Source organism: Macadamia integrifolia, chromosome 8 (genome assembly GCF_013358625.1).
Source record: "Macadamia integrifolia cultivar HAES 741 chromosome 8, SCU_Mint_v3, whole genome shotgun sequence".
Taxonomy (NCBI): domain Eukaryota; kingdom Viridiplantae; phylum Streptophyta; class Magnoliopsida; order Proteales; family Proteaceae; genus Macadamia; species Macadamia integrifolia.
Genome location: NC_056564.1, coordinates 28,177,968 through 28,196,206, shown reverse-complemented (window position 1 = coordinate 28,196,206; position 18,239 = coordinate 28,177,968). Strand labels below are relative to the sequence as shown.

Here is an 18,239-nt window from a genome sequence, read left to right as displayed (position 1 = left end):
AAAAAAAAAAAAAGGGTTAGGGTCTTTGGGTTCAAAACCTATATTTTATAACTATTTTTTATAAAAAAAAAAAGTGTTATGCTCAACCCTCCTCTATGATTTTTTATGCACATGTAAGTAGGATGTAAACGGATCAAATATGGATCGAATTTAGATCAAATGTGATTAGATTTAGATATTCTTTGAATGGATTTGGTAGCCCTAACCGTATATAGATGCAAATCGAATTCAGATTTTCAATTATCCATTTACTCTTTGACTTATGTAATTCAAACCTCCCCATCCCCCTCCCCCTGTGAATACAATTTGCTTTTAATCCATCTTTCTAAGTTGTCTTGACTCTTTTCATCATTTTTTTGAATCTTTTTAAACTTCATGAATCCTAAAAATCATCAATAATTATCTAATTGAAATGGATAATTATTTTTTGGATCATTTGAATTTGAATTCAGATCACTGTTAGCAAAAACGTGAAACGTTATCGTTTTTTACTGTCTAAAACACATTTTCTCTTATGCTTCTCAAATATACTTAGAAAAATAGTAAACGACAAGCATTTATGTTATAAACACGTTTAAAACACGTTTCAATTTTTTTTTGCATTTTTAAAAACTTAACTTGTTGAACATAATGTCTACTTAATTGACCATATCTATATCTCTCGAACTCTGATCCAACTGATTCTTTCGCCAACTTTAAGCTAACTCAATAGCCTATGTTTATCATGTATCACCTTCAACTCAATATCAATGTATGGATCCCAAAATTGAAATACAAATTGATGCGTTTGCTGACAAATGTTTATAAAACGATGACTACTAACTCATACTGAACATACATTGTTCAAAGAGTGTGTTACTATGTTGACAACATATGAACAACATCATAGCCAAATCACATTGCTCAATAAAACTTTGACATGCGTGGTGTATGAATTTAAGATCGACAGTGAATGATATTCAATTATATGTCATAAAACTTATAATGAGACATGATATATATATACATGCATTAGTGTTGAATATTGTAGTTATTTTTAACATTAGATGCAAGTATTTATGTAATAATTCATTAATTTATGCAAGTATAGTACTATTTTGTTTGTATTATTTGTTTAAAATATACACGTTTAAAACTCTGTACCATTCATTTTTCATTTGTTGCCATTCTCTGTTTTTTTGCCGTTACCTTTTTGCTAACAGTGATTCAAATACCCTTTCATCAGATACAGTATCTCCTAAACAAATATAAATGAGGATTCAAATTCAGATTTCGGTATTCATTTACATATTTTCCCAAAAAAAATTTAAAAAGGTATTCATTTACATCCCTGGGTCACCATGTAACAAACGGAGTGATTTATTGAGTCGTGTAGAGAGAGAGAGAGAGAGAGAGAGGTCACTTAGGTCATCTACCGGGACGTCGTTTGGTCACCTGACCGTATCACATATTCACATGAGCGAAAGGGCATTTATGACTATTCATGATTTGGATATGCACTATTACAGGAACTGCCCTTAGATATTTTTTCCCTTTCTCCCTAGGGTTACCGCTATAGAATCGTTGTTTATTTCGCTTTCTTTTCTCTACACTGGTTCTTGTTGGCGGATTAAATAGGACCGACCTTACGTATTTGGTTTTCTAGGGTTTGCGAAGATGGTTGGGAAGGAAGAAGATATGCGTATTTTTGTCGGCGGTTTGTCGTGGGACACCACAGAGCGGCAGCTCGAAAACGCATTCAGTCGCTTTGGGAAAGTTCTTGAAACTCAGGTAGATTTCATCTTTTTATCTTTGCGCCTCTCTGTTACTGTGATTTGATGGTCTGCAAATCGTTGTGAAATTATAGTATAACATTGTGTGGATCTGTTATTGTTTGTAACTTGTGTCTTTTTTTTGTTTCCTCATAAATCTTTGAATGATTAAAGGACCATGTGTAATTTATATAGGCGGATAAGGGGAAAAAGAGGTTCAGATGTTGAGCTAATTCTCAAGATTGGATGATATTCGGCATTTTAGGTTAATGTGAAAAGATATACAAAACATTCATATCCATCGGCATCAGATCATACTTTATTGTTCTTCTGAGTTCCGACAGCATGATATATCCATCGGAATCAGATCATACCCTGGTTTTGGAATCAAGCATATATTTCCCGCAATATTCTTGATATATCATTCACTTGCAATGCTATCATCTGGAAAAAAAAAAATTTCAAAATGTTTTGAGGATTCTGATTATGGTTTCATGTAAATTTCCTCTTGCCTATGTTTTATTTCTTGGAACTTCTCGGTTCACTCTTGGTTTTGTGTGGTGAGCCTTTTAGTTTCATTATTCAAGAGTTAACCTACTGTACGGCCTGGTAGAAACTACCTGACCCCAGTGAGATCACTAAATAGCTCACAATAGGCAATGCCAATAGGTCTGATAACAGGTTATAAAATCAACTTACAGTTCCACAAACGATATTCAACCGGTTCCTGATGTGTACTAATAATACCCCTCAATTGTAAGAATAAACCCCGCTAAAAGTCACAGCAATAACAAAAACAAAATCCCCTAGCCGCAGGCCACAGAATAGGTCAGAAAATAAATTGACACTAAATCTCAGACACCAAATAGATAGCCGGACAGGGGGATTACCATTGGACATTGGGACCATGATATGGGTAATATCTCATAAAACCATCCTGATGTGATGAATGAAACAGAATCTGGACCAGTTGAATTAGGTCACATTTTAGCAGATTTTAGGCATGTGAGCAGACCTCAGTGCAACGGCAAGGTTGTTCCAATGTGACCTAGTAGTTGTGGGTTCGAGTTGGGAACCAGCCTCTCCACCTAGCGGGGTTAATATTGCGTACATTATGACAATGGCAAGAGCCGGATCGGGCTCGTTTGTAGCACAGGGGGTGTGCTACAGATGGTGTAGCACAGCTCCATATCGTGACACATGGCATACGTTTGATCCTAAGGTGCTAGTTATTGCAGATGTAGAGAGACTCCTGGACCAGAAAAACACCAGATTACACTGTCCTTCTCTAGCGACCCATTCCAGCGATCAAGCAGTCGGAAAAATGACCAGAACTTGGTTCTGCGCCCAAGCTTTCATCGATCATCAACCATGGCACAACGAATGCAATAAACACAATGGAAAATCCAAAAGTAAAGGGATGGGGAGATTGTTACATAGTTGAGAAATAAATGAACATGGGGAAGTAAAACAAAAGAAAAGGGAAAGTTAGTCGGAAATTACAGCGCCAGGGGCTCGATTAGGTTGCCATGCACAACGGATGGCGGAGAGAAAATGGAGCAAACAAAAAAAGGATTTAAACAAACCATTTAAGAAACCAGAAGAGCTTATAAACAAAACAAAATGAATAGCGGGCATCGACAGGGCAGGGCAGGGCAGTTGCAACAAAGCCAAACTCAAATTGGAGAGCTTCTTCAAGCGGTAGCCAAAAATGGCAAGGGAAAATCGAAGGGAAATCTGTAAGTTTTTTTTGTTCGATTCTTCCTTCCCTTGTGAAGCTACAAGTTTGAATGGAGGGAGGAGAGGGGAGCAGAAGAACACCCACCTGGAAGGTCGTCGGAGAAGTAGGTTGGGTGAGACTGTTTTTCTAAATCCACTCCCCTGCAATGCATGTAAGAAACCCCTTCTTCTCCCTTAGAGATAGTCATCGTCGATTTCAAATTATCCACGTGTCACCACTACAGATCTCGCTACATCATCTATAGCACACCCCTGTGCTATAGACGAGCCCGATCCGGCAAGAGCCTTGTACATTGGGACGCCCTATTAGCTTGATGTGGATCCGGGTTCCAAATATGGAATCGGATCGCTTATGGGCCCAAAAAAATAGGAAAACACTCAAATACAATGCTAAAGCGGCAAAACAGTAAATTTGTGTGAAGTTTCCAGGGAGTGGCCGATTAGTAATTATTAGAAACCGAGCTAATAATTGGAAAACAAGTGAATGGAGTAATGTGAGATGAGGGAGGGGTATTCCTGGAAAAATGGGTAAACTGCTACTTAAGGTCATAACCGGGTAAAGGAAAGGGCAATAGAGGAATAAAGGGTTAAAAGGGTTCTAATTATTAAATGGGAAGAGGGTTCATCTTCAACCTCTAACCTTCGATGTGAGCAACCGAGGAGAACTGTTTGCAGCGAAGGGGATTCAATCGATTGAAGCTTAAAGGGTCTGAAATTATGGAATTCAAAACTTCACTCATAAGCCTCTTTAACCCACTAGTAGTAAAGGTGATCATCTCTCCTGAAGACAAGCACAACTCCTGAAATTTTACTGGTTGTAGGACAGAGAACAGACTTGTAACTTAGGTTAGAAGTCCCAGTTTAGGGATCTAATGGGTCTCATATTTGGCAACCTAGGTCACCCTTGGTATCGTCTCAGTTCCTAGAAGTTGAGATGGAAAGATGAAGAATCTGTTGGTGTATGATGTCTTCTATTCCGTCGCAGTTTAATCCAGGGAGTACTGGTGCAGCACCTAGACAGGCAGGACGGCGGTCCCGCTAGCCGGTTAGCGGGCCGTGGGGGTTGCAAGGGGGGCAGGAGGCCCCCCTGCATAGCAGGGGGTGTAGGAGAGTGCAGCCTCCCGCTCGAATTTTTTATTTGAGGGCAATTGTGTACTTTCCAGATTAGGGTTTTTTCGCTATATATTTGTAGCGAGAGTTTCTTTCTCTGTAATGCAAGCAATACTGAGAGGTGTGAGGACGAGCGCTGTAACCCTATCCTCCATTGATAGTGAAGCAGGATCTCATCTCACCGGGGACGTAGGCAACCTTGTCGAACCTCGTAAAATCCGTGTGCATTGTTTGTTTTGTTTTTCCATTATTTTCTGCATCATTTTAGGGTTGCGTTTCTACATAATCAAGGGAGATTGATACAACGATACCTCTCTTGATGGACTTCTAGGGTTGTTGGAATAGAGAAGATGAAGAAATAAAGAAGATAGATTTCAGAGAGAGAGAGAGAGAGAGAGAGAGAGAGAGAGAGAGAGGTTTGCACAAGGGGGGGAAAGAAGGTCACACAACCAATCAAAACCACCAAGGTTTCAATCAAATAACCAATTCATCATTCAACACTGCAATCCCCATCGGTTGCATTGATATAGATAACAAAAGAAAACCTAATATGAAAGGAAACATACTCTAATTGGAAAGTATAATTAATGGAAACTAAATCCTAATAGTATCACCAACTTAAGTAAACAAAAAAAAATATTGCATTTAATCCGAAAGAAGTAAATAAATCGAAAAGATCCTAATAGCTTTGTTTCCAAATTGGTAACTTTGATCCCAGATTGGATCCGATTCATCTCCATCTGGATATATATACGGGTTTGGATTGGTCCAAGGTTGTGAATCTACATCAACTCCCCCGATGTTGAGAAAAACTCGACCACGAGTTTTGTAAGAGAAGATTAGCACCACTCAATCAACATCCATGGTCAACGGCTTTGACAAGGTAAAGATCCGACACATCTCATGATCAACGGTCATGTCTCCTGATGGTCGTTAACAAATGATATAACTTTGACTGGAATCTGATGGTAGGGTTTCACAATTGAAATTGGACCAACGATCAGTTCTTCATATGCAACATTGATCAGATTGTTCAGTTCATCTTGATCATCATGTCTAGGGTCAACTGGATCTTCCACCACTAACTTGTCCCCAATTATGCTGCATATGTTATCACAAAAACGTTTGGTACTTCCGGTAAGCTTTTAAAAATTTGATCGAAGTTCCCGAGATTCCGATCGAAGTTCCTTCAATCCATCATCAAATTTCTCATGAAGTTCCTCAATAAGAGTAATAAATTCAAGGGGAAACATTATTAGAGTAAAGGGTTTCGTAGGAAATTTGCTTTGATACCACTTGATGCGGATCTAGGTTCCAAATCTGGAATTGGATCGCTTATGGGCCCAACCAAATAAGAAAACACTCAAATCCAATGCTAAAGTGGCAAAACAGTAACTTTGTGTGAAGTTTCCAGGGAGTGGCAGTCTGGCAGAGTACTAAATATTGGAAACCAAGTTAATAATTGGAAAACAAGTGAATGGAGTAACGTGAGATGAGGGAGGGGTATTCCTGGAAAGCTAGGTAGACTGATACTTAAGGTAATAACCAGGTAAAGGAAAGGGCAATAGAGGACTAAATGGTTAAAAGGGTTCTAATTATTAAATGGGAAGAGGGTTCATCTTCAACCTCAAGCTGTGACGTGAGCAGTAGAGGAGAACTGCTTGCGGTGAAGGAGATTCAATCGATTGAAGCTTAAAGGGTCTGAAATTATTCAAAACTTCACTCAGAAGTCTCTTTAACCCGTTGGTAGTATAGGTAATCAGCTCTCCTGAAGATGAGCACAACTCTGAAAATTTTCTGGCTGTAGAACAGAGAACAGACCTGTAACTCAGGTTAGAAGTCCTAGTTCAGGGAACTAATGGGTCTCAGATTTGGCAACCTGGGTCGCCCCTGGGTATCAGCTCAGTTCCTAGAATTTGAGATGGAAAGATGAAGAATCAGGGGAGATTGATACGACGATACCCCTCTTGATGGACTGCTAGGGTTTCTGGAACAGAGAAGAAGAAGAAATGAAGAAGAGAGAGATTTCAGAGGGAAGAAAGAGAGAGACATAAAGAGAGTTTGCACAAGGGGGGTGAAGAAGGTCACACGACCAATCAAAACCACCAAGGTTTCAACCAAATAACCGTTTCATCATTCAACATTGCAATCCCCATCGGTTACATTGGTATAAATAACAAAAGAAAATCCAACATGAAAGGAGAAAGATGAAGAATCAAGGGAGATTGATACGACGATACCCCTCTTGATGGACTGCTAGGGTTGCTGGAACAGAGAAGAAGAAGAAATGAAGAAGAGAGAGATTTCAGAGGGAAGAAAGAGAGAGACAGAAAGAGATTTCGCACAAGGGGGTGAAGAAGGTCACATGACCAATCAAAACCACCAAGGTTTCAACCAAATAACCAATTTGTCACTCAACATTGCAATCCCCATCGGTTACATTGGTATAAATAACAAAAGAAAATCCAACATGAAAGGAAACCTACTCTAATTGGAAACTATAATTAATGGAAACTAAATCCTAACACCTATCTCCAACTTAAGTAAACAAAATAAAATATTCCATGTAATCCCAAAATAGAAGTAATTAAATCCTAAAGATCCTAATAGCTTTGTTTCCAAATTGGTAACTTTGATCCTAGATTGGATCCGATTCATCTCCATCTGGATACCCATACGGGTTGGGATCGGTCCAAGGTTGTGCATCTGCATCATTAACTCCTATATTAAATGCCATTCTTGTAATTTATAAAACTTTAAATTCGCCTTCTAGCCACTTCCTTTTATTATTTTAAGTTGTAATTCGACTAGTGAGATGGGAGTGTGAGGTCCTCGGTCACATGGACCCACCCATGTCCATACAACACAACAATCATAACCTTATCCCAACTTGTTGGGATCGGTTACATGGATCCAATATGGTGTACGATAATAGTAAGCATAAGAATAAATAGAAGTACAAAAAGAAGTAAAAGAAGTCAAAGCAGTTGTCAAAGTAGCATCACTGGAACATCCCCTACAAAGGGTCGACTACACGGCTCCTTGTCCTCCATTTACCTCCATCCGCGTATTTTACTAGAATCGGGCCCTACCATCTGCATATGGGCTGACCCATGTCCATATGGCAAGAAATTGTGGTACAATGCCAAACTAAATGATATCAATTTTGGTATAAATTAGATTTTCTCATAATGGAAAGGATCAATCAGCATGACATTTTATCGTAATGGAAAGGATTCAATCAGCATGACATTTTAAAGGATGTATTTAACGGTCTATTGGACGGACAAATTAAGATAATCATCTGTTTTAATTAAAATGCCTTAAATTTGGATTGTAGTTGTCATGACGTCTAGGTGACGAAAGTTGTTGCCATGTTTATCCTAAGAAAATGTCACAATGTGCTACTAGGCAAGGCATTTGGTGGTGAAGCGTCTCAAACTGAAATTAATTCGTACAATTGCTTTGACATCCTCTCTAGCGTTAGGCCTAAGATCTTGTACATAACTTTTCTTAAGAAGAGGTTTTCGTGCGAGGTTAAGTGCCGGAACTAAGTCTACAAAGATAAGGTTGGCTTTCTCTCTTGTGTCAACAACTATATGCACTGTTGTAGAATTTTCATCATATAGTATATTACCCTTCTACCAGAAAAGAAGAGCCTAAGCCTTCTTTAGGAGTCCATTGGAGAATGGAGTAAGAATAGCTTAGTTAGCTTCAACTTGATCATCTAGATCATAATCGGTGTCATCATTAGGATCAAATGGGCTGGGGCCATAATGTGCCACTTCACCACCATTCTTGTCCACATTTGCCAATAGCGCTTCTCAGCCATAATCAGAGAGTGGGTCTTGCTGGGACATATGCTGTCGAAGTTACATTTCTCGCCACAATGATGACACGATGTTTTCAGCCACTCATTACCCTTGGGGACCTGTTTTTTCTTTTCTTCAACCTTATAAGGTTCAATTTTCCTTCGTTTTTGGGTTTAGACCTGTTGGCTGAAGAAGTCTTCACTATTTCTTTCAAATTTACTGTACTTCTCTTAAGAAGTCTTGGCATATGCAACTGCTACATCGACTGCCTAAAGTCTTCATTAGCATGCTCTAACTGGATCTATATGTTCAGCCAACTGATGTACCTCAGTACTCCCTGCTGATCGGTCTCCTACAGTCTGCATCTGGAAGATAATTTGTGGAATTCCATGGTGTAATCATTGTTTGGAAGACTTCCTTGATGGAAGTTGGCCATCTTGTAGAAGAGCACCTTCTCAAAATTAGTAGGAATGGATTTCTCCTTCAAAAACTGCGTCGTAGCCTTCCAATTAGTGACATGTCCAAGTTCCCTGATAAACCTCAATTGTAGCATGTCATCCCACTACAAACATGCATACCTAGTAACTTTGGTGCAGATAAGCTTCCACTTCTTGTCATGTAGAAAGGACATGTGGGATAAAATCCTCTTAACTTTTGTCATCTAGTCAGGAGAGATTTCAGATCCCTTTTCGCCATCGAACTTTATAACCTCAACCTTGATGCTGTAATCATTGTTTGAGAACTATTTTGTGGCATCTTGGGGAATAATTGGCTCGGGTTGCTGTCTTCGGGGGCACCGACTACCAAACTGGGAGTTGTTGTAGATGACCCTGCATATTCTCGCCTATCAAGTCTCCTCATGTAGGCAAGAATCTTAGCGGAAGTCTTGTGAGATTGTTCCCTCTCAGCCATAGTCTTTGCCATTAACTTGTGTCTTCTATAAACTTAACAAGTTAGTTTCATTCCTCTGTTGGGATTTCCTGTAATTCCTTGTACAACTTGTGAAGCTCATGATTAGAATCATGTGAGGGTTTTTCATGATTATATTCGGCTTTGATACTAATTAATGTAATTGTGTTGGTTTTGAAACCCTTAAAGTTGGATAGTTATGGGCTCATTAGTGACAAATAACTCAAATTGAATGAGTAGTGGTAGTTTTGTAAGTATTCATGACTGCTTGGGACCTCTTTGGGTAAGGCAAGCAGAACTTAGGACTGAATTGTAAATATATTGGAGAAACAGGACAATTACATATGGTCGGCTCTAACAATCTTAAACATATTTGCTTGTGATCAATGTTTCGGGAAAAAGTTGTTATTTGAAGTAAATTTAAATAATGTTGTTATTTGAAGTAAATAAAAAATAAAAAATTAATGTTATGGGAAAAAGACTTGTCACTGCTTCTCAATACCATGTTGCTTCATTTTGCTATTTTAGAAGGCTGTGCACATGTCTGGAAAGCTATCAACCCTGAAAGCAATCCATCTGAAACATGGAAAAATATACATGATCAACAGAAAAAATTGAAACTTGATGTTAACTGCTTATTGTTTATTTTTCTCACACATGTATTTTCAATTACCATATATATATATATATGTTTGTAATTGTTTACTTTTCCCCCTTGTCTTGTCTACATTCATTGTATTAATTGCCCTTCTTGTTTTTTTTTTTTTTTTCTGTTTCTCTTTCTGGGATTCTGGCTATGATCTCTTGAGATGCCTTAGATGGGTTGTGTGAGAGATATATATGGTCAGTTGGATCGCATCGAGTTAAGAAGCTTGATCATTTTTGTGATGCAATTAATGTTGATGTTTCTTTTTTGAGATTCACAAGGTTGGAAGTATCAGCATCAACAGATGATAACTGGACATGTTTTTAGCATTGTGTTCACTGGATGCAGCAATCGTTAGATGCTTGTTGTTTGACACGGATTCTTGTTTTCTGACAAGGTTGAAGTTTGTCAGAAGAATTTTTATTCATGAAATGAGCTTTGGTTGGTGATGCACAACAGAACCCAGTCATGTGGCTTTGAATTCTCTGATTCAATGATCAGCCTGACATAATGATGTAGCAAATATTGAGAAGATTTTTGCTATTGTGAGCCACTTTCTTAGCACACAGATAGGCCCTCTGGATCCGATACTGAAGGAATTAAAGAACATTAATTGCAGAAACTATTTGATAAAATACATTGTGGTGATGCCGCCTGGTGTTTTTTTGTTTTTCCTTTTTTGTTTCGTTTCGGTCCGTTAGAAAGTCCTTCATGTGTGAAGTTGAATGCCAGTCATATGTTAGCTTACACGTCCCTCTGAAACACAGCGATGAGATGGTTGCATACTTTGAGATGAACAAGATCTGCAGCTGGATGATGTGCCATTTGTAGACATTGTTTATATGACGTTCCATTTCCAGAGTTCAGGGGCTTTTTTTAGTGCTTCAAAATTGCATGTGATGTTCCACAATTTATCGAGTCTTCCCAAAGAAATCTACCTTATATGACATCATTATTTCACCCCCTAGCCATTTCCATCAAACTGCAGAACAGATCAAATGCCCGATGCCTGATAAATCGGTTAAGTGTGCTTACCTGAAAGGTCCCTATTGATTTTTTTTTTTTTTTTTTTTGTTTTCTGTAAGAATGTCTTCTGTTGGCTGACCCCTCAAAGTTATTGAGAAGTTCAGATGCTGAATATAAAAGGATACAAGTGTGTTTGAGGCATTGGCTGTTTTTTATGCTTGTTGATGCAACTGAATATTTCTGCAATTCTTTCTTCAATTGGCGGCTTCTTTATGGCAAGAGCTTCAGTTCCTGCTTTTCTGTCTCCGTGCAAGAAATCTGGTTTGTTATGTGGTTTTTTCTAGTTTGAACTTCTGCAGTTTGTTGCTGGAACTCTGAGGCTAATATTGCTCAATGTTTCCTCTGAATGTGGTCGGGAACGATTGGTGATTGCTGCCCAAAATAGCATGGTTACGATCGTATCAGTTCTGCCTCTTCTTTAATAAGAAAATAAACTGTACTATGGTATTTCCGCTTCACTTTTACAAGTGTCCTCTCAGATTGCTGATGGAGCATGTCTCATTTGGTGTAATGCTATTTGGTGATATTCTGATAGAACAATTTCAGCTGTTAACCTGAGTTTTGTTCCTAGCATTTCTTGATTGGTGTCATCAGATGGGAGAGTTTGACTGATAGATTTATGAATCAATCTGAGAGAAGAGGTTTTGTTCAAGATGATTCAATTAATTTGGACTGCAGGTTGAAAAGGAAGATAACAGGATAGCAGCCTGCTGGCTCCAATAAGTTGTTTGGAAGATAGTGCATGTGTTTGAAAGATGTTCTGTTACTTCAATTTGATGTTATTTGAAATATGCTGAATACGTTGGAGAAGTGCTTATCAGATTCTTTTGTTCTGGAACTTGTCATCCCATGGGTAGCCATTTATCAGATTCTTTTCTCTGGTTTGTGTAAACAAAATTCTTTTGTCACTCCCAATCTGTGAAAGAGTCCTGCAAATTATCTGTATAAGGTTTGGGTGATCCAGTGAATGAACCATTGGTTGAAACACTTGCCCTAAGTATTGAGGCCTAATATGGGGCTCTTCACTGCATTGATATCATGAATTTCGGAGATTATAGATCGAATTTCGGGAGTGCTTGTCAGTCGGGTTTCATAGTTGGAGGAAAGTAATTGGGTTATTTACGTGAATAAATGTTTAATCTATCTGTTCTTTTGCGGCTAATTCTTGAAAGTTGCATCAGTCGGTCCTCTGATCATGAAGTGGAACAATTGGATTTTTGGAAACAGCTGTCCATGTCCTACTGTGTTTTTGTAGTGCGAGATGAACAGATTGCAACTTAATCAGTTTGAGGAAGTAGTACCATTTTTTGGTTGTACATCAGATTAAGCAGCTATTTGAAATTATGTTAGAGGTGAGATACATTAGAGTGTTGGTGCTATCCAGAGGTTTGTTTTATTATAGTTCATGGACATGAATTCACTGGGGATAACAGTTTCATGTATAATGTCAGATTACAGACACGTTCAGCTGTGCAGATCCTGCTATCTTGAGTAAGAAACCCCTGCCAAATGTCGAAGTAGTTCCAATGAATTTTGTGCTTTCTTACAAGATATCCGTAATAGGCACTCCATCAGTTATTAGTCACAAATATGCTGTGCAATTTTTGGTCTGTTTTTAATTTTCTGTTCATCTGCAGAATGAGAATGGTCAGATTGTTATTTTGTTTACCTTTCCCTTTTCAATCAATGCTAATCGTAACTTGTTACAAAATTCCCATCCTCATCCAATGTGATGTTATTTCTGTAGATCTAATTTGTATAGTGGACTTAACTGTTCTTTCTACACTTTTAGCTCTTTTGTTCTCCTAGCAAACAGTATAATTGTTTCTTCGAAGATCGAAATGTCTGATTCTATCTTCGACCTGTGCTTTCTGTTTGCATTCTTGGTGTTCTTGAGTTTCCTTTCTGATGGCAGGTATTTCCAGATACAGATTGATGCCCGCCATTGGTATGGGTGTGGTAGTTTTGATGAATGATATGGTTCTCTTGGAGGATCTTGGTTGAGGATCCATTGTAAGTTTTCGTGTTTAAGGTACTAAGGTTCTTGTTAGCTTTTTCTGATTTATATCCAGGAAATAGGAAGTATTTTGTTTCACTATGACTACGGTTGAGTCCTCAATAGTTCTAGATGGGGCTTAAATGGTCCGAAAGAAACCAATTTTGGTAGCCACAAGGAAGTATGTGGCAGGATCACTGATTGAGATGCAATAACTTTGCCAAGTCGTAAATATAGGGTTTTTTTTTTTTAACTTTGTTAGTCTAATTTCTTGGCATGGACTCAATCAAGTGTGTGATCACATCTTCAAAGATTTTTTTGTCTCTCAAAAGAGAAACAGGGATTCAGATCTTACACATATCCATTTGATCTGCCTAAAATTTGGAAGTTTTCTTCCACGAGTTAAGAAATACCTGGAACTCTTTTGCTTCATGTTTGCTATCCTTTACAGAAAAATCTTTAAATGCTAGGTCTCCTTAAGATGGGAGTTATCCGAGGTCTGGATTTAATCATATATGCCATTCTCAAGTGATAATGTTTGAATGCATTGTACATAACTAACCTGTGACTAGTCCCAGCTCTTGTCGGAGTGCATCATCAGGGCATAAAGGTTGAAACAATAGCTGTTGTCATGAGAATGTCATTGATCACTGTTCATACTGTTTTCATTCTTGCAATGTTATACTGTACAATCCTTTTTATCCGGATGCCGAATTGGCCATGGGTTGGCTTGATAAGAGAAGCAGGCTATGGCAGCCTAAGCCCAAGGCTTTTGGTACCAAATACAGGTCTGGTGTGCCATTTCTTAGGCCTAGAAAGGAGCAACGGTTTTAGTCTTGGACAAGCCTTGTGATGCAGTAGCACTCGACTGGTTGGACGAGCATGATTGGCTTTGGAAACCCAAACCCAGACAGAACCTCCCAATCTGCGTTTTTGGTGTAATAATGGCTGTTAGTAGTTTAGTCAGTCATTGTCCCTTTTTTTTTTAAAGCATGTTTTGTTTTGAATGGGTTAAGTGGGAATATGAGATAAAAGAGAGAGTTTGGGTGCGAGTTGGACTCATTAGTTTCAGTTTTAGAGTCTGTTTAGGAGTCTTTGTTTCCCCTTTATATAATTGCATGTATCCAACGAGAGACACAGATTTGAAAATAGAAAAGGTGATTGGGTTGCTCAGTGTGTGTGGTGTTACGTGATTCTCTCTCTCCTCTACAACCCTGAGATTCCATCTTAGATTTCTCCCCGTTCTCTAACTGGCCCTCCACCGCGTTTTCTAATTTACCTTTCGATGGGGTATTCTTGTAATTTTAGTTATTAAAATAAGGGGTTGTTAAGTGGAGTTGATAGCTTTTGCTTGGGGTATTTCCTTGTGTTGATAGTGTTACGTAGTTGAGTCTTTTGGTCAGTGATTGTTTAGTACTTGGGCTCAACGGTCGTTGAATTTGCATTTTCAGTTTGAGTATAACAATATTTATTCAGCCATATTAATATCAGGTCTCAGAAATTGTTGAAGTTCTGACTATGATGGCTTTTAGCTACCGAACCATTGTTGTTTGCGAGAATTTCTCCTCTGATTCAATTGATTTATTTTTCTGGGTCAGTTCTATTAGTTTCTTCTTTAGTATTTCTTCTCTGCTGCTGGCAGTACCCTGTTTCTGAGGTTTATTTTTGTCCTATCGATTGTTCTCATACTTCTCTACCTTGCTGTTCTGTTCTGAAATTTCATTGCAAATTCTTGTCAACATTGAGGGTTCCCTTTTAAATTCTGTTATTAATTATATTGCCTATATTATCGGATCTGATATTACCCTGCCCTTTTTCTCTTCTTTTCTAATTTTCTGCAATCATTCTTAATTCCACCTTCAAATCCATTAATAGTTATCTCGTCTGACTTAATTAACACAATTTGCCCAGGAGATTCTTCTGTAATAGTTACCAGGCAATCTGTTTACTTTTGGAAGTTTAGAGCTCTTTTTTCCACTCCATGTTCACAGTCAAATTCTTCTTAAACTTCTTAAATTTGAAATCATTTACTTTTAACTACACTTGTTTCCTGTTTAGCCAAAGTCCAGATTACTTGATTTTTTATTTTCTAGGTTTTAACATAACTCCATCTATAGCCCTTTTTTTATGGACATATAATCAAATAATATTCCCGAACTGTCGTATTTGCTCCCATAATTACGGAACTGCCTCTAACTATTGAGTAGAATTCAATCCTAATTTCAATTTGTGACTACGGTTTTGGGTGGCTACATCACCATTGGTATTGGATAGTGCTTTCTTGGTCTGGGCTCAAATGAATAAAATTTATTTGAGGTTGTTCTGATAGACCTAGTCTTTGAACTGTTCCATGCATTGAATGGCTATATTTAATTGTACAAAATGCATATAAGATATGGTCTTTAATGTGGCTGGTCAAGGTTGATGATTGTCTGCCACTTAAAAAAGTTTCTTAACATCCCACTACAGGTATTTTATTTTAAGCTGGATTGGATGGTTGGTATATGTGATTAGTGAATGCTGCTAATAAGTAAGTGCCAAGGGTGCATTTGGGCTGGCCCCAGGCTTGGGTGATTAATAAGTTTAGAATCACATTGTTCCTGGGCCTGTTCTTTCTGGTTGGAAGTTGAACTTGACTTTGGCTCAAGTTTGTATCCCTACTTGCCAGACATAATGTTAATAGTGCAATTTGGATCTCTCTTGCTTTTTGGATATGTTAATTATTTTATTATTGTTTCGAGTGCCTGTTGTACTATTGAGTGTGACTTACAAAATGGTTTTTCCCACCAAGTTAATGTTACAATGTGTAGTTCGTTCTTTTTTTGAGACATGGCTTATCTTGAAGTGTTAATCCATTGTGTACTGTTTCTATTGCCAGATTCTCGTTTTTGGTGCTAGTTATTCTTGTGAGTGATGATTGTGATTTCTCAATGACTTTCTCCTATATTAATGATTTTGTTTTTTTTGTCCCATAGCATTTTATCAAAATTGATTGAAGCTACCTTCCCTGTGCGCAAAATCAGAATATTTTTTGGTTGTGTCGACTCTGATTAATGTTGGAGAGGAAAACGTAAATCCAACATAAATTTTATCCTGGAGATGTGGGAAAAGCATGAGTCGCACTTGGATTGTTATTGTGATTGCGCTTTGGTTAAATGCTTTTACTGTTGCCTTAGTACTGTTGTTTTCTTTTTGTCTCTGGCGTGGTGTTTTGTAGATCATGTTGGAAAGAGATACAGGGCGCCCTCGTGGATTTGGATTTGTAACCTTTGGAGATCACCGGGCAATGGAAGATGCAATCAGAGATATGCATGGAAGGGAGCTTGGTGGCCGGGTCATCACGGTGAACAAGGCTGAGCCCAAGATGGCAACTGATGATACTGGGCATGGCTATGGTGGAGGCTACTCATCTGGTGGCAGGGACAGCTATGGGGGTGGAGATAGGGCTGGTGGACGATCCGACTGCTTCAAGTGTGGGCGCCCAGGGCATTGGGCACGGGAATGTACAGCTGGAGGTGGTGGCCGATTCTCTTCCCGTCCTAGGTTTGGTGGTGGTGGTGGTGGCCGTGGGGATCGCTTTGGAGGAGACCGTTATGGTGATCGCAACATTGATGATCGTTATGATGGCAGACGCTCTGGAGACAGAGACCGCTTTGACAGCAGGGACAGAAATGGGGGCCGTGACCGCTATGCGAGTGACTCGTACCCTTCTGGTGGGGATCGCTTTGCTGGTGATCGGTATGGGGGTTCTGACCGATTCCCACAGAATGCATATGGAAAAGATAGAAGTAGCTATAAGGATGGTGGCCCAAGAGGCAACGACAGGTATGGGGGCGGAGGCCCAACCAGGTATGGGGGAGGAGGCTACCGGGAAAGGCCAGGTCCATATGATCGTCCTGCCAGGGGAGGACGCCCATCTTCCTATGAGCGCTACTAAGGTGGTTTTGCAGTTCCTCTGTTTTTGGGCTGTTTTAGATGCTTGTATCTATGTAGGGTACTTGTTTTGATTTCAGATGAGATGCTGTCTCCTTTTGTTGTTTCTTGTTGCTTCTGGGAATTGTTATTTTCTTTCTTCTATGGCTTACCTCCCTAGTTTCAAAATTTTAATGTAGAAAGTGAACTAGTTACTTGTATTGAATTCATGGAATTAAACGGATTTCTCAGGTCATATTGTGGTGCATCATGCCGATGTGTTTGTTTAGTGAACTCTTTTCTTGATTGCAGTGATGGATGTACTCTTTGATCTGAAGATTTGTCATTAACCATTGATGACAGTGGTCAAGAAATATGATGTGCAGGCGTTATACAAACAATTACTCTTGATAAAACTTAAGAGGCTTCTGATTTTAGGTGGATGTTTGGTACTGCTATCACCCTTCCAAGCTGGTGGGTGGATGTGAATTTAATTTGGTGATATTGGAATTGAGTTTAAACACATGGAGATGGGTTGATTGTTTTGAATCAACCATTTTTTTGTGTGATAGGCAGGCTCCAAGAGGATTGAACTCATAGTCTCTTAATTTTGAGGTTTTGGTCTTTACCAGCTGAACAATCCCCTGGGGGTTTGATCAACTTGTTTATGGTCCGTTTATATTTAAAAGAATGATTATAGCCTGATTAACTAGATTAACTCAACCATGATAATCGGCTGGTAATTGATTGATTAATTGTAAACATGTTTTCATGCCTAGCTGATGAGGCTTGATTAACTAAACAAAGCAATAACGATACCGAGCCTTAAATTGGTGGTAAGTTGTAAGGCACGACTGGTTGACCACTGTTAGGTTATACATGGTTAGCAAATAATGGGAAGGGAAGGAAAGAGTTCATGATTGTGTTACCGACTGAAAAATGCCATCATATATTATTTGGTAATTATATTTTGTATGGTTATTCATGAGACATTGGAAAAGGTTATGTTTTCGAAAATTACAAGATAAATTTGAGCAATTCATTTCTATGAACCATATGTTCCCACTCCGAATTGGGAAAGTGCACAATAATGTCTTATGGAGTATTTATACATATGCATGAACATACATAGTATGTATGTGAATACAAAAGTGGGTATTTGATTGAATTAGGCTAAATGTTGATATGCAGTTAAATCAAGACCTTGTTCACTTTATCCAAAGGTCATAATAAACATATTTTCTGTCCACGTGGAAAATTAAATGCCTTATGACATTTGAAAAAATAAGAGACCTTTGTGACATTAATAATTTTCACCTTCTTTTTTTTTTTTTTTT

General features: G+C 38.5%; 1 protein-coding gene across 3 annotated transcripts; it reads left to right on the top strand.

The window, feature by feature from the left end:
• Positions 1-1,542: 1,542 nt before the first annotated feature.
• LOC122087087 (glycine-rich RNA-binding protein RZ1C-like) lies at positions 1,543-17,158 on the top strand. Of its 3 annotated transcripts, XM_042656074.1 has the most exons (3): positions 1,623-1,770; positions 10,141-12,485; positions 16,208-17,158. In XM_042656074.1, the coding sequence occupies exon 3, from the start codon at positions 16,211-16,213 to the stop codon at positions 16,925-16,927; it is 717 nt and encodes a 238-aa protein (XP_042512008.1). In that variant the 5' UTR covers positions 1,623-1,770; positions 10,141-12,485; positions 16,208-16,210; the 3' UTR covers positions 16,928-17,158. The 3 variants fall into 3 exon arrangements, with proteins under 3 accessions (XP_042512007.1, XP_042512008.1, XP_042512009.1); XM_042656073.1 differs by lacking the exon at positions 10,141-12,485 and having other exon boundaries at positions 1,543-1,770; XM_042656075.1 differs by lacking the exons at positions 1,623-1,770; positions 10,141-12,485 and adding an exon at positions 12,932-13,007.
• The last annotated feature ends 1,081 nt before the right edge of the window (positions 17,159-18,239 follow it).

Coding starts and splice junctions, on each gene's coding strand:
- LOC122087087 (XM_042656073.1), top strand. CDS start 1,657: ATGGTTGGGAAGGAAGAAGATATGCGTATTTTTGTCGGCGGTTTGTCG. Junction 1,771..16,207: donor GGAAAGTTCTTGAAACTCAG/GTAGATTTCATC, acceptor GGTGTTTTGTAG/ATCATGTTGGAAAGAGATAC.